At 39.4% G+C, this 20,757-nt stretch overlaps 3 protein-coding genes across 6 annotated transcripts in view; 2 read left to right on the top strand and 1 right to left on the bottom strand.

The window, feature by feature from the left end:
• Positions 1 to 331: 331 nt before the first annotated feature.
• Positions 332 to 20,757, bottom strand: part of LOC100114529 (fructose-1,6-bisphosphatase 1) — a 26,270-nt gene continuing 5,844 nt past the window's right edge. The window contains exons 2-6 of one of the 2 annotated variants that reach the window (XM_016984929.3): positions 3,322 to 3,635; positions 2,615 to 2,829; positions 1,093 to 1,557; positions 838 to 1,027; positions 332 to 762 (exon numbers count right to left, since the gene is read on the bottom strand). In XM_016984929.3, coding sequence (XP_016840418.1) covers positions 577 to 762; positions 838 to 1,027; positions 1,093 to 1,557; positions 2,615 to 2,790 — 1,017 coding nt within the window. In that variant the 5' untranslated portion in view covers positions 2,791 to 2,829; positions 3,322 to 3,635 and the 3' untranslated portion in view covers positions 332 to 576. The remainder of the gene's footprint in view (positions 763 to 837; positions 1,028 to 1,092; positions 1,558 to 2,614; positions 2,830 to 3,321; positions 3,636 to 20,757) is intronic. The other variant, XM_032599436.1, reaches the window with a different exon arrangement.
• On the top strand, positions 1,785 to 7,242 carry LOC100122609 (sensory neuron membrane protein 2). 3 transcript variants are annotated; one of them, XM_031929544.2, is made up of 9 exons: positions 1,785 to 2,097; positions 4,734 to 4,891; positions 4,962 to 5,106; positions 5,299 to 5,559; positions 5,631 to 5,845; positions 5,926 to 6,122; positions 6,215 to 6,333; positions 6,650 to 6,775; positions 6,849 to 7,242. In XM_031929544.2, the coding sequence occupies exons 1-9, from the start codon at positions 1,975 to 1,977 to the stop codon at positions 7,017 to 7,019; spliced, it is 1,515 nt and encodes a 504-aa protein (XP_031785404.2). In that variant the 5' UTR covers positions 1,785 to 1,974; the 3' UTR covers positions 7,020 to 7,242. The 3 variants fall into 3 exon arrangements, with proteins under 3 accessions (XP_031785404.2, XP_031785403.1, XP_031785402.1); XM_031929543.1 differs by lacking the exon at positions 1,785 to 2,097 and adding an exon at positions 2,829 to 3,029; XM_031929542.2 differs by lacking the exon at positions 1,785 to 2,097 and adding an exon at positions 4,196 to 4,513.
• On the top strand, positions 9,790 to 20,283 carry LOC100122621 (proton-coupled amino acid transporter-like protein CG1139). Its single transcript, XM_001606183.6, has 8 exons — positions 9,790 to 10,075; positions 15,723 to 15,772; positions 15,867 to 15,992; positions 16,604 to 16,876; positions 16,972 to 17,056; positions 17,342 to 17,617; positions 17,697 to 18,057; positions 18,137 to 20,283. Exons 1-8 carry the CDS (start codon positions 10,040 to 10,042, stop codon positions 18,388 to 18,390), a joined length of 1,461 nt encoding a protein of 486 aa, XP_001606233.2. The 5' UTR covers positions 9,790 to 10,039; the 3' UTR covers positions 18,391 to 20,283.

Here is a 20,757-nt window from a genome sequence, read left to right as displayed (position 1 = left end):
TTTCCTCCATCCAGGATACTTGTCAGAATTATATGAAAAGCGATAATAATATATTGGGTGCTCATTGCGAAAACGCAGTAATTGTTGTTTTGAATCAATTCCAAGAACAAAAAATAGATTAGAAGCTAACTACAAAAATAAAAAAATCAGCGTGTCCGTGTTCCAAAGTTATGTTTGGTTATAAAAATTAAAAAAAAAAAGAAAAATCTTTTTTTTCTTATTACACGGTAAAGTACGTTTATATAATCAAAGGTTTGTCAAAACTGGTATTGCGATATCCTCATAGTATGGCGTTTATCTATGCCGGATGGGTGAAATTATTTTGCAGAAATCTAGAAAAACATTTATTTTTGTCTACAGAGTAAGTATACATTTATGGTTTTACCGAAAATAGCTTCTGAGGAATTACAAATGCATAAGTTATAGCTAAATTACAAATGATTATTTCATTTCGAATGTGAATTTTGATTGTCTTAAATGTGTATAGATTTACTTGAGATATTGTATAAATGCAAGTAAAAATAGTTTTTCTTAAACATAATGCTCAGATAAGTCATGAACTTAATCAGAGTGCAGTTACTTGTGCCTCTTTATGCAATTGAGAACGTCTTCGACATCTTCGGTCGAACCTAAGTATATGGGAGATCTTTGATGAATGTCTTTTGGCACTATATCTAAGATGTTGATTTCTCCATTTGATGCCAGTCCACCAGCTTCCTTAATAATGTAAGCCATTGGAATACACTCGTACAACAAGCGAAGCTGCAAATATTCAGTAATCAAATTATTAGATCAATCGTGATGGAATCATCAATACGTAGTTATAAATACACCTACTTTGCCATTAGGATTGTCTTTTGTAGCGGGATACATGAAAATGCCTCCGTATTTGATCGTTCTATGAACATCAGCTACCATGGATCCAACGTATCTGGCTCCATATGGCTTTCCAGATGACGGATTCTTTTTTAAATCGACATATTCCTTGATAGCCTTATCCCACGTTCTTTCGTTTCCTTCGTTTATGCTGAAGAATGAAGATGGTCAATTATGTTTAGAAATCGAATATGAATATTTTGGCACATTTTTTACCTGTATATTTTTCCTCTCGACGGTATCTTCATATTTTTCTCGGTAAGAATAAATTCACCAATAGCTGGATCGTAAGTAAATCCGTTGACACCCTGACCAATAGACAGCACCATCATGGTGGCTGACCCGTATAAAGCGTAACCAGCAGCTACGAGGTTCTTGCCTTGTTGAAGAGCATCCGAAACACTTGGCGGCTTGCTGTTGTCCAATTTTTTGTAAATGCCAAAGATCGAGCCGACCGAGACCAGGCAATCGATGTTAGACGAACCGTCGAGCGGATCAAAACACACGATATATTTTCCATGGTTCTCGGTCTTTACCTCGATGGCCGAGGGATTCTCTTCGGAGACAAGGAGGCACGTCGTAAATGAAGATGTGAGCATGTTAATAAATAATTCGTTGCTCAGAATATCAAGTTTCTTCACTTCTTCACCTTGAACATTTGTCGTGCCGGCAATTCCGTACCTAAGTTTTTTAATCTATGCTATAATATCTTATATTTCATATTTTCAAAATTGATTTTAAGCCTGCTACAAAAATATAAAGGATAAAAAAAACTTTTTTCTTAGAATATTTGAATTTTAGACCAACATCGTAAGCTTATATATCTATACTTCTATGTCCCGACAAAAGATTACAACAAAGATACGAGATATTAAATTTGAACGAATATTACATTTTCCTTTATCGGAAGAATCAATTAAACGCTTTGTAACGATAAAACACGATAACCAGATATAGCTACAAAGATAAATGAAAAAGTTGAAAACTAAGGGTCACAGTGCTTCGAAAAAGTCTACATATCAGTTGCATCAATGCATATATAACTTAGTTGATTATAATAAGTAGGAGATTTATATTTTCTCGACAAAGTGTAAAAGTATGCCTAATACACATGTGTTAATTGCAATTACTTGTATGATTAGTTGCATTATTGCGTGTTCGTCTGGCTTATACCTTGGACATCTGCTATTTCCAAGACTTATATCAAAAACCATCAACAGTGTAAGTTTGCAAGGGTTTGTTGATAAACTTTTTCGTTATTATACACTACATAAATTGTGTGAGTAATTTTTCACTGGATGATTCTAATTAGGATAAGCTGGATAAGTTGTCTGTATTCAGTGTGTCATATTAATATTTTAAATTTTCTAACGATCACAATACATTACTTTATAAAAAAGCCTTATTTGCTTTATATATAGTAATTTAAAATTTTTGTATATCGAAAAGAAAAAAATTTTAATCTCTTGATTACCCCGTGAGAAAAGTAGAAATAAGGCTGATCAACAATCGGCAAAGAAGTATAGATAACTATTTTATTCCGAGATCCCGGAAAAATTTCCACTGGCTCAATATAGATATATAGCAATAGTGGCGGGTGTGTTTTGGCTTTAGAATAGTATTAGCGTCGGCCTCGAGACTTGCTTGCATAATTATAGAATAGGAGAAACTGAACAACAGCTTTTGGTAGGCTCGTCTCTCTGGTGACGCGTTATCATGCCACGCGCGAGATACTCACATATTAGCAATACCGGCTTTCCTCACAGCCGAGCTAACGGCTTTAACCGCTGTTTGAATGCTGTTGAGCAGTTGCGTCAGATCACCGGTGGCGCTGGGCACTTTACGCTGCTCTTCTAGCACGAAACGTGTCAGCGTCATGCAGTTCGAGTCAAAAGTATGGCCCTTCGACGACATGATATTGAACCGGTTTTCGGCTTATTAGCCCCTGTTCACCTGGAAAGCATAAACTTTCTGAAATGCGCTCGTTTACCAATACAATGAATTCGATGAAATATCCAATGACACTTTAATAATATCAGTGTGCACGCGCAGCCAGTGCATATAGTGTTTATAAGACATGCGATAACAGGCTACATTGATACTAAATCCAGAGAGTGCATAAACAACAACAGATTAATCGACTGAAAAACATGGTAGTTTCTCGACTCTTCGAATCTCGCAATACATTTGAATTTGATACGTATACTTATTATTTTTAATATTATCTTAACCTATAACGCAGAAAAAATTCTGATGTAAGCAAGAAATATTTTCTTTTGCGCGTTGTAAAATACCAAGAAGCGAATATGCATGCATCACAAGGCACTTTGTTTAATTCATAAGAAGTTTGAGTATGCATAAGACCGTATGACTGAAAAGACAAATAGATGTATACTCTAGTATAGTCGGCGTAGTAGATATATTTAAACAGTAGCAGGTACTTACCAAAACTTGATCTAGCGAGAGGAGGCGCGGCCCAGCTGGTCTCGCGAGCACGAGCTGAATGAGTATAGCTCGATCTCGTTATGTTGCCGGTCGCGGAGATATGCTGCCAGGGGTTAAAGTCGACACGAAAAGTACCGTCACTTTCGTAGCTAGCTTGGCAGCGGACGCTCATTCGATGACTTCCATCAGGCGCTTTGGTAGCCGCTCTCTTATCTTCTGCCGGCATTTAACGCGGGCACACTATAACTATGTATAAGTATATAGGCCGTATCTTGTCCAATATCGCCGAGTCGAAAGTTCAGCTACAAAGAAACCTACACGCAAATATGCATATGAGCAACAGCGTTACTTGACGCAAAAATCACGGCTTTGATTAGTGGTTCGAGTCAATCATCCTAAGACTAATGTGCATTAGAATTTCTTATACTGCGATGTATTGGTTTTTCTCTTATTCATATATTATCTTTTTATACGTCAAATTGTTATGTTACGCACTCAAGCGCTATTTTTTCGCCATCAGTTATCAGCTGTTTCTTAGAAAGATAAAAACAAGAGCATACGTTGCAGTAGATTGAAAATTTAATAAGATACGAAGGAAGTTGTCGAACCCAAACAATGCTATGAAGGAGATTGCGTGTACTGATATTAAAAATGTAGCAAGGATCTTTTTTAGCAAATTTTTTCGATTTTCATGCGAGATCTGGAATCACAGATGTTTATAATGATTTTTTTATGAAATATGCATTACAGTAGTCGGTTCATATTTCATTGATCAAGATGTTAACATTTGTTCATTATCAGTTAAGAATTTAGGTTGCTGATTATTCTTGCAGTAGAAGAGATAATTATAAATTGATAGAGATAACTAACAGGAAATTTCGATTCTTTACTTTAATCTCTGTCAGAACGTAGGCGGTTCCGCTCCGTTCACGGTGGGCCTTCGTTCGGCGGTTAAAAGTCTTTTCTTTATTCTCTTTAACAATGCTCAAGTGCTTTCAATAGTTTTTCAAATAAACATTCATTCACTGAAGTACTCATTCAAGATAGAAAGCAAATTTGAGCCATCAATTCCAAGATGTCGCTTCGCATCTGCCGATCTGTGTGTGTTGCGTTTGGATTCATTCTAGCAGGGGTTGGTCTTTTATTGGGATTCTATGTATTCCCGTTACTTGTTAATCAACAGGTCGATGATGTAAGTAATTCCAAAGAAATATGTCAGTAATAGCGCAAAGCACATATTTTAAAAAACGATCAAATTTCATTGACTCGGGCTGCATCAATGCGTATAAAAGTTCTGCAATCACGCAGATATCATTTTTATAAAAGATCGGTTATAGCTGACCACTATACGTCTGTTTCTGTTTATAGTTTTGAAATTTATATATTGAGGTTGCAAAATTTTCTGTTTTCAGACTATGAAATTAGTAAACGGAACTGAAGCATACGAAAGGTGGGAAACACTCCCAATTCCATTACAGTTTAAAGTTTATTTTTTCAATGTGTCTAATCCTGACGAAGTTCAAAATGGAGCTAAACCCATAGTAAAAGAAGTTGGCCCATACGTTTATGAGTAAGTTAAAATATTTCTAATTGTAAGCTAAGATTAATAGCATTCACTCACATAACTGTATCTTTTTCAGTGAATATAGGCACAAATATGATATAACCGAAGATGAAGATGGTACTTACTCATATAATCAAACTCAATTATTTTCATTTAATGAGAATGCATCCAAACCGAACAAGGAAGATGATAACATTATAGTTGCTCATTTGCCGTTGATGGTAATTTAAATGTTAATCGGTTTGTCCATTAACAAACGTCTTGTGTATCTGTCTGTAGATTTGTAAATATGACTTTAGATTTATTAAAAATGCTTTTATACTACAATTTTATTACATTGAATTTGCAAGATATTGCATATCGTATATGTAAGTAGTTATCTATAATAATTATGTTTAAATTTTATTTTTTAGGCTATAAGCCTTATAGCGGAAAAGCGATTGATGTCCGAGTTGCTAGGTACCGTTGTTCCTCACTTATTTGACAATCCGAAGAATGTATTTCTGACAACAACAGTCAAAAAGTTCTTATTCGATGGTGTTAATATTAATTGCTCTAATGGTGGCGGAACCGTCAGACTCATCTGCAACCAAATAAGAAGAAATGCTCCAGCCCAATTAAAAGTACCCGACAAAGGCGTAGATGGTCCATTTGTGTTTTCTTTATTGAGCTACGTATGTAATATGTATACATAACAAATTAAATGCTTATATACCTTTTTACAAAAAGTACTTCTCTTTTCCAGAAAAATAATACTCACGATGGCAGGTACAAAGTCAGTAGCGGCGTCAAAGATATTAGTACTTTAGGAGAAATTTATGCTTGGAAGAATTCGTCGACAGTTGACGCGTGGAAACCTAACGGCACATGCAATAACATTTATGGCACTGATACAACAATTTTCCCACCTCATCGAACTCAGCTTTCAAGAGTTAACGTCTTTCAATCGGATATATGCAGGTAGATATTATAATACACTTATAATTTAATTATAATGAATTGCATGATATTTAAAAAAATGTATTGATATCAAATTTCAGAACAGTGAATTTACACTATAATGACGAAACTGAATATAAAAATATCAAAGGTCTGAGGTTCGTAGTAGAGAAAGACATGCTAATGTCTGGGGCAAATTATTCGGCAAATAAATGTTATTGTTTAAAAGAAACAAAAGGAATAAATGGTGAAGACGGTTGTCTACTTGATGGTGCTTTAGAATTATATCGATGTCAAAGTAAGATTTAACGTTACATAACATTTTCAAATTATTATAATGCATCATATAGACGTACATAGTATATTAAATCCTAAACTTTTGTCTTTTAGATGTACCGTTGGTCCTCACATTTCCACACTTTTATTTGGCACACGAAAAATATCGGGAAAGCGTTGAAGGTCTCAATCCTGACAAATCTAAGCATGAAATCTTTGTTGAATTGGAGCCCGTAAGTAAAGCAAATATTTACAAATTCTTCTATACACATGCGATATGTAGTAGTGGATGCATAGATAAAACAGATTCCTGTATTCTGTCAGTAAAACAGCGCCCTATTTTAATGTTACCATTGCGTTTGATATTTTGTTGATTATACCTGCCATCTACAGGAGATAATAAAAATTAAAACAAGAATTTTTCTCGGCATCTTATCACAATACAAATTCTGACTTTTTCTTTTATTTGAACATGACTCAATGTTTATTTAATTGATAACTATAAAAGAATGTATTTCATTGAGGCTAATGTGGAAAATTAATTTCTAGAAAAGTGGTACCGTTTTAAGAGGAAGCAAAAGAGTGCAATTTAACATTTTCTACCGTCCAATCCATGGCATCAATTTGACAAACAAATTAGCTCATTCTTTAATGCCAGTATTTTGGATCGATGAGGTATGTGAAATTTTTTGAAAACAAAATTTTTTTAATCCATCATAAAACTCATCCATCATATATACCTTTACAGGGAGTCGAATTAGATGATCCAAACATTAATTTGCTTTACGATAGTCTTGTCTATCCGATGAAGATTTTAGACGGTGTTTATTGGACATTAATTGGTCTTGGCTTGGCTATTGGTCTTATTAGCATGGTTTGGTGCATGTTGTTTGCGCACAAGCCAAAACATTTATTCTAGAACTTAAAAATCTCCTTTTTCAATAAAATTGTAACTAATTAAATTTTAGAAGACAATTTACCAATCTATTTTTTTACAAATAACATTGTACATAGTAATATTCCAATAAAAGCTTGAAACAATATATCGATTGTGAACCATGACAGGTTGATGCTAGAAAAACAATGAAATAAATATTTCTAAAGTACTCAAATAAATCTGTAATAAAAATTTGTCAAAATCTGCCCGATATGTTTTGAATTTAACATTTTTACACATGTAAGATCCTAGCTGTGAATATGAATCCACCCCATTTATTCAATAGTTAGTACATAATAAACGCTATTGTCGGACAAGAAAGAATATGTTTCTGTCTATGGCAATCAAATTGTGTTAAGCTTCAGCAGCTGTAAGTAGTTACTTGCCAAATCGTATTATACTTTCGTCTATGAGCAATCATTCTTTGTAGCATAAATTTTCCACTTAATAGATTGTTGCTTTAAAAGGTCTATGTTGCAGGTCGTATTTGCTTAGTATAAATTGCTGTGTCGTCAGATATTTCAATTCGTATAACGAATTTTAAACCGAACCATAAAGTTTTTACATCTCATATTTTCTTTTTGGTAGTTCCAATTTTTCACCGGTTTTCTGATAATTTAAGAGAAGGCAAGAAGGCTCTGAAATTCTCTTGAAATATCTTGCTCAAAATTTTATATTTGATTAGAAGTTGCGACAAAATTTTGGTGATGAAACGGGTGACCGCAAAATGTCAATGGTTTGCGGCCCTGAATCGCAATGACCTATATAAATGCAAAAGTAAAGCTATCACAATTTTGAATAAAACTGAAAGCACCTATGCTACAAATTGCTAGTATCAAAAAGGGCAACAAAAAATTTCAAGGTTTTTGTGATTATTTAATCTTTTACAACAACTCCAAAACTTCAATTATTGCTAGTCAATGGCAAGATATGTAAAAATTGCACCAATTTGGGCGTAGAAAGCGTTGGTGTAAAGGCTTTACACCGGTGCAGTCGATTGAAATCGAAAATCCCGTCCGTCAGCGCGAAAAACGAGAGTAAACATTAGTCTCAGTCAAATGAGTCAAGGATTCGTAATACTTGTTTGATCCTCCTTGGACCACTTTCTCCGGCGCGTCGCGCGTATACAGCCGTGAAAATGAGGAAAATGCCGACTGACGAAAAGTCTTGCAAGCCTTATCGATGTAGTGATTAGGCGGCGCGTTTCCAGTTTATCGATAGATATGCAATCACAATGATTCTTATACATGGTTCGCCTACGATTATTATTGACACAAATACTTGAGATAAAGGCGAGTTCGACTGGGTCAATAAATGATCCTATTCGTCTATGCATGCATTGAGATATAGGTCCGCGCGATTTTACAGCCGATCCATCACAAGCACGCGGGTTCAATGAATTCATTGCACCGGCCAGAAGAAATCCAGCCCGTGTGTTCGCATCGGAAAGTAATAAGCCGAGCTTACCTAATCCCAAGCTCGTAAGTCAAATTAACGATTCGACGCCAGTAGTAGGCGGACGTATGCGAGCAGCCTGGCTAATGCGCCGAGCGAGGGGGACAAACAAAAAGAGCAACGCACTGCCAATCGGCAATTGCATGAATGCGCACACTCGCGCCACGGAAGCGCAAATTCTCCGGGAGGTGTATAGCGGACCTTGAGGGCGCCAAAAGTCAAGGCTCGCACAGGCACAAGGAAGTGGCTGCAACTCAAAGGAACGTCTCGCTGAGAAATGTGCACACGCATAAGTACTGCAGAGAGCGAGAGAAAAGTTGCGCTTGTCTCTCCGCTTCTCTGCGCGATCGGCCGGCGACCAAGTGAAAGGATAAAGAACGTCAGATGCAAAGCGCGCGCGCGCGCGCGTTTTTCTGCATTATCAAGCTCAAGGTTGGAATCGAAACCGCATATCGATCCGTCTGTGCGAATTATCGCGTAGCTGAAACACGGGCATTTGTTCAGTTAACAGTTAGCCTTTTGAAGAAAGAAGAGATCGTTACATACACCGATTAGATAAGAGATCCTTGTGATTCCGTATAAACATTCGCACCAGAGCTTCGACTTTTATTGAGAGAAAAAAATCATCATGGATTATTCATGGGGCCTAGCAACTGTACATTGCGGCGTATCGCGCGAAAGGGCCGCGCTAATGAGATTCCAAAAAGGATTCGATTGTGCGTGAAAACTAGGATATCGGAAAACTCGTCGCGTGGAAATTCTTCAGCATCGAGTGCTAACGCGCGCAAGAATTTATCAGGGAAAAATTCAATCGACACAAAGTAGTCATAGTGAAAAGTCGATAGCGCGTACCAGTCCCGAGAGCACAGCGTTATTAAGACAATTTCGTCCGCGGGAAATTTCCCCGTGGACATATCCAGCGTCTCTCGACTGTACACGCTGTGATCGTGGCGAACGTGGGAGAGGCGAGTGCAAAAGCCCCGAAAAAAAAAGAATGATAGACGAGCCAACGTCAGCGAGCGGGCAAGTGAAAGATTGCCAAAATACTCGATGGGAATGACGGCTATACCGGCCGAATACCCAATTACGCTCGCGTACCGAGTCACGGGCGATCGTACGTACGTACGTACACACATACGCGCGCAAGCGAGCGCGGCAATGAACGTACTGGTAGAGAGACGAGCCAGCGCGAGAAGCAGCGTCGACTGACAAGGTATACACATTGTACACGCGGTGGTGGCACGGACCGCGTCCCGCGTGCGGCGCTGTATAAATAATACTTGTCGCGCGATGCCGCGAACAGTCTACTTACAACTGGCGCACCTGTTGCACCATTTCCCGCCTCTCTCGCACGACTGGCTCGTTACCGCCGCTTTTTTTCTTCTGCCTCCTCTACTTCTGGTCGCGCTGCGCTAGGCTCCTTTCGACCACGACGACGGAGGTGAACCTGCTCATTCGAGGAGAGAAAAACGCAGCTGCTGTGTGCCATCGATACTACTCCTTTTTTTCTCTCGCGACACATCATCGAGACCTTGGCTGACGGGAGAATGTCGCAGGACAATTACGGATTTACCGGCAGTACGGTAAGTTGCTTTTTCCTTTTCATCGCTCTGGCCCGGAAAAAAGGATCCGGCTAACGCCGCCGGTTCAATTTGCCGATAAGACGCGCACTCGAGAACGCTATCGTTATTATGTTTTAAGTTGTGGACTCGCGTCGATGAGGGGCGAAAATTTTTATTGATTGGCAGCGATAGTCGCCAGGGTGTTATCGTTCTAATAAGTTACTTACCTCGAGTATACCGTGACGCAGGCTCAGATAGAGTGCGATCGGTAAGGCGAAAACGATCGCCGATTATACCGTTGCGATTCAAAGTAAGCGCGCGAGAGCGAAAAGGAGTCTTATTTGCGGACGGGATTATCAGAGAGTATGATGTATAACAGCTTTGCTTAATTGACTCGACCTCAAAAGCTCGAAAAGTGCTAACCAGCTTACGTACTCTTCCGGTCGCTATTCGCCGATCGATTGCTCCTAATGGATCGGTTTGTTTATATGAACGATAAAAATCGGCGACGCTTTTTATTTACGAAAACAAAAGCTCGAGAGATTCGTTCAACACACCTCGCTGGAACATTCTGGAAAGCGTTTATCGGGCATAAATTGTTCTCGATATAGCGCAGAAAAAATATTGGGATATTCCGTCAGTTTCTATATTGACACTACTGCCGAACAAGAATATCGACTACGAACCAAACGAACGCGCGCCACTGCTCCCGACTGAATTTGAATACTTGCGAGCTTTGGAAAAATTATCGGCTCGATGTATAAAAAGTGGTTTTCTGCGTGTATAATGTTGTATGTTTAGAGCGCGACTTATCTCACTCTCTCTCTCTCTCTCCCTCTCTCTGGATACACGCGAGCAGGTACACAAATGGGTGGAATTTTTTACAGCCCGAAGAATGCAATTAAGACCACAGCCGGGATCCGTGTGTACAGTCATCGATACAGTGCGCGTAAAACAGGTGGCCGATGATCGATGAGTTTATTAGCTCACACCTTCTTTTCAAACTTTCCATACACAGGATTCACGTGAATTAACGTCGGCAAACACGAATTTTTACTACAACTGCTCGCCTTTCCATCTTATCCGCCGCGCTGAGTCTTATGCCGCGAAAGCCAAACAACTAAATCTAAGATTTCACTCTGGAATTTCTTTCTTTCCGCGGAGCACCGACGCGCACAATGCTAATCTTTTGTCGCGCTGCGCAACGATGAGCTCAATGAATTTTCCAAGTAGCGGTGAAAATCGTTCATGCGCGCCGGCGACTAAACAATTCATTGAACCGGATAAGCCGGTCGTTGAAAAACAAATGTTTTTCGCGAAAGCTTTTCGCGTATAAGTATCGCAAGGTCGCGTCTACCTCGAAGACGTAAATATTGAGACAGTCAGCAGCACAGCCGGCTGTGTATCGGGAAATCAAGTTCAGCCGTATACGCACTCGGCCGCGAGACATTAAAAAAAGATCCATTAAAAAATAGCGCCGCGCTTATGTTGCGCAACGATCTCAGCGCGCACATGGCCGATCAGAGTGTCAGGGGACGAAGCGTATCGAAGATACATTCTTTCCGCGCTCGCTCGCATAAAAACATCGAAACACCTATACGCAGTAAGTAGCAATAGAACAGGCTCTCGCGAGAGCTGCTGCTGCTCACACGCATAATTATGCAGTTTCGAGCGGCGAGGGACGCGGGATTTTTCCTTCTCGGAATAAAAGCGTTTCGCGTTCCTGTCTAATTGGGCACTCGCGTGTTGCGCCTTATATCCTCTATTTATTTTTTTTTTCCTTCTCTCGTGCACCTCGTGTGCGATCCTATCGATCTGATTGACGGACGCAGTCGTTGCGATTTTTCATTGTGACACGCGTGACGACGATGCTATTTCAAATGCACGTTTCTCGCAGATAACAGGGTTTATAAAAACGAGGAAAAAAAAAGTTTCCACTGCAGGAATGCTTATTTTATTAGCGACTGTATACTCGCGCCGTTTCCTTAATGAACCGATAGATAATCGCGAGAAGATTTCTCGCGCTTTCTCGATAAACAGCTACTCCCGAGCTGCGAAAACAACAAATAGGATAGTTAGAAGATTTTCGATCCGCGAGCCGTTTTAATCTGTGTACCTTTGCCGCGTTGCCGAGTTATGCAAGGCGTGTGCGCGCGCGAATACACGAAATGAACAATTTAACCATAGCATTGTACGCGTTCAGCGCTCACGAGCTACGCGGATGCAATTGCTTTTCACAATGGAGAAACCGGCTTCAAGGTGGACGAATCTTTTGGTCGCGTTTTTAGCGCCGTATAGAGGATAGTTAGCAGTAATGATCGATAAAAAATCCGGTTATAGTATCGGGACAAAAAACGCCATAGCTCGCAAAGAAACCGTGTAATCCCGCGCGTTTCGCAAGGAGAAACCGGCGAACCTTTAAACGGGTTTTTCTCACGTATCCTTAACATTAATCATTTTTGGTACATTCGTCGATTCGAGCAGGCTTCCAAGCGGTGACGGCTTCGCCGTTTCAAAATTATCATTTCGCAATTAATGCTGCACTCACGCGTCGTATTAACGTTTTCATATACGCGAGACTCGTGCCATAAATCAGAATGAAAAAAAATTTAATAATTGTGTATTAGCGCGCGTTAAGTACTACACTCGAGATACAGCGCGCGAATTATCGGACAACATCCAAATAATTTAATCACGGGATTTGTACAACGACGAAACAAACATATTTTTTTCTTTTTCGCATCAGATAGCACTGTCCTCATCACAGCTGCATCATGGACTCATCACGCGCGTGACAAAAGAAAAAATATTCCACTTGTGTTGCATACATCCTCGGCTTAACCTGATCCGAATACAAATAGTACAATAACATTCGGATCGTTAAAAATTACGCCAACAATCATGTCTTGCGCTAATGCTCGTCGAATTTCCTTGAACGGTCGCCGACAATTGATTTTAAAGATTTTCCCTCGCGTTTAAATCACTGCGTTAACACATCTCGAAAACATTTCGAGATCGTTTATCGAGCTTGTACGAGTACCCGCGATAAGTGGAGATTCAAAAATTATCAAAACGCTTTTTCGTACCGGCCGAGATTACCTGGAAACGCGTGAGCAGCTCATAGATTAAACTAATCGTATATGCTGTCTGGATGGGTCGATCGAATGGAATTTAACTTTTTGGGAAAATTACGGTACACACTTTCGATGATTAATACAGATAAAAAGAAGTCTCTCGGTTGAAGGTGCGAGGCAAGTGGCGCTTGGGGGAGACAGTTAAATTTCGAGGATCTGGGTAAAGCAAACAGAATTTTTAGAGCAGCCGCGACGATAGAGGTATTTAGAAATCAAAGTAGGCATTAAGCTATCGCGACAATAGAGGAGAATAAATGAAGATAAAGCCGCGAGTCGTCTCGGTATTCCGAGCGGGAGAAATTCCTCGGATGACGATTAAAACGCAAACTTCGCAGATAAGTCGCAAGGACGTGCCTCCCTACAATCGCCTGTTGTGCACACTATAAGTGTATAATAACAGCTGGGAGTAGAGTTTGTTTTGATTTTATTTATGCGAAAGCCTGCGGCCCGGACGCCTACAATTATTTGCTTAAACAATAGGAAAGCTTTGTAAGCGGTTATCTTCGGAGAAATCAGTACAGGAGCTATACAGCGTTACGTGTGTCTTCAGGGAGTTATCTCGAATTTCTTTATCGTATTTTTCGTCTCGCATAGTGATTCAAAAAGCCAATAATCGATCACAAGTGTTTTGATCGAAACTGATTCAGGCAGATAAAGCAAACGCGATATGAAATAACAGCCGAGACTGGAAAACTTATGAAATTGGAATTTTTCACACGTGTTACGCCGCCGAGATAAGAAAGTTCATCACTGACCACGCATTCAAAGTCTATTGAACTTAAATCAACCGGGACGTATTAATCGTCGTGCATAAATTAAAATTTTCTGTAAGGCCTGTGTACTAGGCGTCCGATGATATCGTTATTTTTTCCATTGACTTATCGGTCGTAAAACTGTCTGCCTCGCCGTCTGCAGGTGTGCATACCGATGTGAAAAATATTATCATACCTTATACATATTTTCGAGAGGAATCATACTTTTTTCGAAAGTTTGCAAACACGGAAAATAATTAATCGGCGCACTCGAAGCTGTTATTCCAATTGATGACTCTACTGAATTTCGAAGGTTCAAATGAATTCATTGTGAGTAGCTCCTGTTTTTATCGAAGCCATTCTTTTGTTCGTGCGCAAGCATCGTTGAATAAATTAACACGCCGTTGCAATCATATTCTTAGCGGATAGCGTTACGCTGTGATTCTCAAGTCTCGCGCACACCTTTTCACACGTGCATCTCTCGCTTGGTCTCGCTTACGCATTTTTTTCGTAACGATGTGATTCCCGTCTTTGTTCGTTTATTATTCAGAGTGACGTAACACATGCAGACGCTGCATTTGACGCGATTGAGAATTGCAAACAATCGTTCTATATACAATCACATTCAAAAGGAGAAGATCATAATAATAAGATCATAAAAATGATGTTAAGCGCTTTAATAATAGACGTTAAGAAGCATATGTCGATCTCTTAATAAATATTTATTCTCTGCATACAAATGAAACGACAGCAGCGATGCATATAGTTGTACTTATCTCGTCGCGGTGCGCCTGTATATAATACTGCATATTTTTTTATAGGCCACTGTATTTGCGCATTGAAACCGTTGTTTGAGGTAAAAGGACCGAGGAGAAAGATAATTTTTACATGCGTACGGCCTCATACAGTACTTACCTATATACTGATAAAAGATTATTGCACTCGTAGACCAATAAGTCTATGCGCATATTCGCGTTTGATACAATAATGCAATCTTTATCCAGATTACTCATCCTCAAATCAAGCTTAAACTTGTTTAATTAGGTTTTAATGATGACGTCGTAGCGGATTAGTTATATTGCCTGTTTGCCTGTATGGGCGTTTCGACTATTATTAACCATATATATGAATTGTACTCGTATTGCCGCGAACAGCCGCCTACGGGCTTATAGTAGGCGGGGGCCTTCCACCACCTCTGTGTGGAAGTTTATTGCCCAATCCTATATTCCACACCTACATACACACCTATTAGCCATTCCTACGCGTATATCCTTCTTGGGAGGCATCTCCGGTGAGGACATCTTTCGGACGCACAGCTTACCGGTTGAGCCGACAGTGGTAGCTTCCCCGGAGAAGGTCCTGTATTTCAAGGGGTACTTTTTCCGTTGAAAACAACCGCTAATAAAACTTGACGTAAAATGATAAAACATGCTTTACTTTCCTTCTAGGGGAAGTACAGATGTACATGAGGTCACAACGCGGTGAAAGATTTACATGTGCATTTTCCATGCCTTTTTAAAGTTAGCTTCGAGTTCTCTATTGCCAGTAAAATACGAAATTATCATTGTCGTCGTTAAAAAAAAAAAACGTTGCATAAGCTACGCGGTCTAGGCTAAATAGTTTTGCGCGAAAAATGAAGTAATTAACATTACGACAAATTAAAAAAAAAAGCGATAACTAAGAGGCTGCAGCGTAGTACGACAAAGGAATTCGCAATTATTATAATAGTGAACTAGTTTTTCGTCGTTTATTTACAAGTTCTCGTTTTTTGTCTTCTTGCAGGACTCAATCGATCCGAAAAGGCAAAATCCATTCGAAAACAATGGAAGCAAGTGAGTATTGAAAATCCTGCAGTAGAGGATAATATAAAAATGTGCAAATTGAAAGCGGAAATGAATTGAAAATAACGTGTGTGCGTCCTTGCAGGTACACGGCGAAGGACAACTCAAACAACTTTAGCGTTGTCGAGCTTGAGGACAAGAGAAAAATCGCCAAGGAATTAGAAGGGGACTACGATCCGTACAAGCATCGGGAAGTTCAACACCCGACGACGTAAGTTCAATGCGACGATTTGACGTGTATTATATTGCCCGCGCGAGCTCGGCTTACCAATTAAACTTTATGAATTACTATATCGATACGCGAACGCGCGAACAATGAGGATGTGAAACTCGTCAGCTCATCCGAGGCCGACGTATGATAATAGACCAGCCAGAAAGAGTGAGCTGATTCGTGTTTTCGGCGCACGTGCGTGTACATTGATTATCACGCTATCTCATAAAAAGTCGGAGCATGAAAAAGCAAACAGAAATGAAAAACAAGCAAGCCCGTGATGATGAGCGATTAGAGATAATTTCGCGATTAAGTTCATGTAACGTCAGATGTAATAAGACGTGCATTATTATCTCGGCGGCTACTTTCACGTATACCGCTTACATAAAACTCGCGGCTACTCCCCTGCGCTCTATACACTTTCTTCGCGAACTGTACCGGAGGCTGGCTTTTAATTGAATTGTTCGACGGTTTTTGCAGCTCGCATTCCTTCATACCAGTTTTTGCTCAATTCCGCAGCGTTAGAGAGATAGTTACACAGTTGCGCGAGATGTAGTATTTATGCGCTCACGAGTCATGAGAGTTAACGCGAGCACTTTGCCGTTTTACAGATTTTGGGAAACGCTGTTCCATCTGATGAAAGGCAGTCTGGGAACAGGAATCCTGGCTATGCCAAAGGCCTTCGAGAACGCGGGCTATGTGGTCGGAACGATCGGCACTATAATTATCGGCTTGCTTTGCACATATTGTATACGGGTTCTAATCAAATCAGAGTACGAGCTCTGCAAGAGGAGAAAAGTTCCGTCGATGACTTATCCGGGAACCATGCAGGCCTCGCTGGAAGAGGGTCCGAAATGCTTGAGGCGCTTCTCCAAATATTGCCCGTGAGTATACATTGTAAATAACGGACACGTATCGACCTCTCAGTTTCTTTGCGGAATGTATTTGCTAACGATTGGGCTATTTTTATGGATTGCAGGCACATTTGCAACACGTTTCTGATGGTTTACCAGTTGGGCACATGCTGCGTCTACACTGTGTTTATAGCTGAAAATTTGAAGAAGGTAAGCTTTTATAAGTATAAATATGATGAGCTCGTTTCGTGCGATTAGTGTTTTATAGCTGCTCATGTAGGTCAGAGGAAGCTTACGCGTCGGGAATAGCAAAATAGCCGAGAAAACTACCGTATACGCGACCGGATTGAAAATAAAACAGACTCATTATATATCTTCCGCGTAAGGAATAGCTTATTCTTTCCGCTTCGCTCGTGGCCCTCGGTGTGATAATAATAATACACGCGCGAGAGAATATGGCAGCGGAAGACTAACGATTATTTCTGTTGGTTGCAGGCAATGGACAACTACGTCAATCCCGATATCGACTTACGCTTTTACATGTTAGCACTGCTGCTGCCTTTGATTCTGATCAACTGGGTCAGAAACCTCAAGCTCCTGGCACCTCTGTCGACCATCGCTAACTTCGTTACGTTCGCCAGTTTTGCCATCATCCTGTACTACCTCTTCAGAGACCCCATCGATTTCACTGGAAGACAAACGATCGGCGATGTTGCCAATTTCCCGCTGTTCTTGGGCACGGTTCTATTCGCCCTTGAGGCTATAGGCGTGGTAAGTATCCTCGCTCCAATTGATCTGAGCGATCATCGGCATTTACAACCGATGAATAAATCTCACGTCGCTGTTGCAGATCATGCCTTTGGAGAACGAGATGAAGCAACCGAAAAAGTTCATGAATCCCTGCGGTGTTCTCAACATCGGTATGGCTCTCAACATTATATTGTACGTGGGCATAGGATTCTTTGGATACATCAAGTACGGCGATAAGGTATATGGAACCATCACCACTAACTTGCCGGAGGACGAGGTGCTGTCGTCCGTCGTGCAGATACTCCTTGCCCTAGCCATATTCGTCACTCACTCGCTGCAGTGCTACGTTGCCATCGACATCTCGTGGAACGAATACATCCAGCCGAGAATGAAGCACACATCCAACCTGAACCAACTGATCTGGGAGTACGTCGTGAGGACCTGCATTGTCATCCTTACTTGTAAGTATAATGAAATAATCACAAAATTAAATTTCTACGTTCTTCGATTCATCACTAATATCGTCATCTCTTTTTCCAGTTATCTTGGCTGTCTCGATCCCACTGCTGGAGCTTTTCATCTCGTTGTTCGGTGCTCTCTGTCTGGCGATGTTGGGCATTTCTTTCCCAGCTCTGATCCAGATCTGCGCCTTCTGGAAGGTCAAGTCCTCCAAAGAGCGTGTCTTCCTCGCAACTAGAAACATCGCTGTCATCCTGTTCGGCTTACTCGGTCTGGTCATCGGCACTTACACGAGTCTCGAAAAGATTGTCATAGAGCTTGGAAAGATGAAGTGAATCGTGCAAAGTCACGTGAGTCATATTGCAAAGGAAAGTATTATCGAGCGTATAGCGCGAAAATCTAGTATTTCGCGATCAATGTTCGATCAAGCTCTCTAAGAGCCAAACAACAGGGAATCTATAATTGCATTTCGCAAGGAAGCTTTTCCGTACGAGTATATACCAGTATATATTGAACTACTTCTTTTCTGCTCAGAACAAATGCGTTGCTAGTCCAGCAGTCGGCGATTAATCTAAGTTTTACGTAAGGTTAACTTAAGTTGTTCATTAATAAGCTTGTATGACGTGATGTTCATTTTTATTAGAGCCGATGATGCGTGAAAAAGGACCGTAGGAGGCGTGCATCTCAAACAATGCACGTACACAGTAATTATATTACACCGACACTGCGACGCTGGCGTGGTGCTCATATTGATCGATCGAAGTAGCTTAATCTTAGACGAGATCTTGTAGCTATTACTAATATTAACATTTTTAGAGTTCACCAATTCTAATGCGCTCTGTTTGGAGCACATATTTTTTCATCGACAATAGTCAGAAAGTAAAAATCGTCGAATGCCACATTGTTACAATATTATAATCAACTTTTACAATATCAACAGAAATTGGTAACTCTAGGCAGAACCGATCGCATCAGAAATTGTCAAATCGACGTTTTTTGGACGACGACCGGCTTACGTCATGATTGAATTTTTTTACTATCTAAATTACTCTATATTATAGCACTGTCATAGTTAATAAAACGTTTTGCTTATCATTCAGAGTGTGCTAGGACCTACGCAACGCAAGTTTAGATTTGATCTTAATGAAGTATCGATTTCTTGTTAATTTTTGTCATTAGTGTCGATACAAGTTCGCGATTTTAAAAATAACCGGCTGTTGTTTATATATAAGCCTCGAATGATCTTTGCGCGAGGAAAATACCGGAGTCTGAGATTGTTACCTTGACAAGTCTAGGTGTAGAAAGCTAAACACCGCTTTTCCAATTTTTACACAAAAGATCGAGTGCCATTGATCATATCATCATTATTTAATTCATATAGCTCTTGTTGATATTACCTTAAACAGCGTTTTTAATTAATTCTTATATTCTTGCTATCACTTAATAGTTTTGAACTATACACAATTTTTACCAACATTTTCAAAACCTTTTCAACTTTCGATAGCATTTATGAAGCGTTATTGTTAATAGTCACATCTATAAATTTAAACTATCAAACAATTTTTCTGTAATATATTTGTAATTTGCACTAATCATTTGCAAGTTCCTAGTAACGCTTGTGACAGTGTAAATAAGTATTTACGCAGTAGCCTTATTATAGCAATATTTTACTTTTGTAGTAAAATATTTTGTACTGCTGTTATACAACAAATATTGGTTTTAACATTCCACTGAAGAAAATGTCCGCTGACAAAGATGAAAATGTTACAATATATAATGCATACTATCGCGGATATTTTTACAATGGGTCACCAACGTTTTTGTATATGAAGTAGCGATATATATTCTATATCATCAAGCATAACTAGTTTAAGGAACCGTTTACTTATGAGCAATCCGAGCGACTTACTATAGTCATTACTATACACATTGATTATATTTTACTAACAGGTAGATAGCTGTTTAAACAAGCAAGTATATTTTTATCGCATTTAAAAATTAATAGTATAGATGATAGCTTTGTGTATGTTTATAGTTTTTCGCTCGGACTGACTTATTAAGAGCAATTGTGATGTTTTTAAAACTTCGCATCCCGTGATAGATGTATATATCAAATTGACGTTCTTGTTTATTACAGACAAACATTAATATTATCTGTACATTTGTAAATATATGTCATTTTCATGACTACGAACTAGTGTATTTAATAAAATAATTATTTCGTTAAACTGTCTCTTTTTCTTTAATTTCCTTCTCATATTTAACATGAATTTATTATTGCAAGAATCGCACCAGCATCAATTGCTTACAATTGTTGTGTTGAATAAAAATAGATACGTGCTTGCGTGCCTGAGAGGAATAGAGAACGACTAAAAAATATTTAACAAAAGTATGCGATGAAATTAACAATTAAAAGACTTCTCCCCACCAATTGAGCGAAAACTACGATGTACCAACTTCGTTATTCTTGGTTAAAAAATTATTTCGATCTCGACGTTAAGTGCAGAATAAAAACCAAAATCGACCCACGGAACAATAGAACCAAACACCGTAATCAGAGTAAGAAAAAAAAGAATGCACTTGCATCGGTAGGTCAACGAGCGCGAGCAGCAGCACATAGGCGAGAGAAAAAAAAACACTAGATGGACTGACGCTGAATTAGAAGCGGCAAACGGACAGCGACGCCTAGACTGATCTACGGC

The sequence above is a fragment of the Nasonia vitripennis genome, chromosome 4, assembly GCF_009193385.2.
Source record: "Nasonia vitripennis strain AsymCx chromosome 4, Nvit_psr_1.1, whole genome shotgun sequence".
Taxonomy (NCBI): Eukaryota; Metazoa; Arthropoda; class Insecta; order Hymenoptera; family Pteromalidae; genus Nasonia; species Nasonia vitripennis.
The sequence above is the reverse complement of the archived record's forward strand: the minus strand, read 5'-3'. Positions and strand labels throughout refer to the sequence as shown.

Bases quoted from the DNA above. Each gene is read 5' to 3' on its own strand.
- LOC100122609 (XM_031929544.2), top strand. From the start codon at position 1,975: ATGCCTAATACACATGTGTTAATTGCAATTACTTGTATGATTAGTTGC. The intron at 4,892-4,961 runs GTAAGTTAAAAT...TATCTTTTTCAG, and splicing joins GTTGGCCCATACGTTTATGA to TGAATATAGGCACAAATATG. The intron at 5,107-5,298 runs GTAATTTAAATG...TTTATTTTTTAG, and splicing joins TTGCTCATTTGCCGTTGATG to GCTATAAGCCTTATAGCGGA.
- LOC100122621 (XM_001606183.6), top strand. From the start codon at position 10,040: ATGTCGCAGGACAATTACGGATTTACCGGCAGTACG. The intron at 15,993-16,603 runs GTAAGTTCAATG...GCCGTTTTACAG, and splicing joins GAAGTTCAACACCCGACGAC to ATTTTGGGAAACGCTGTTCC. The intron at 17,618-17,696 runs GTAAGTATCCTC...TCGCTGTTGCAG, and splicing joins CCCTTGAGGCTATAGGCGTG to ATCATGCCTTTGGAGAACGA.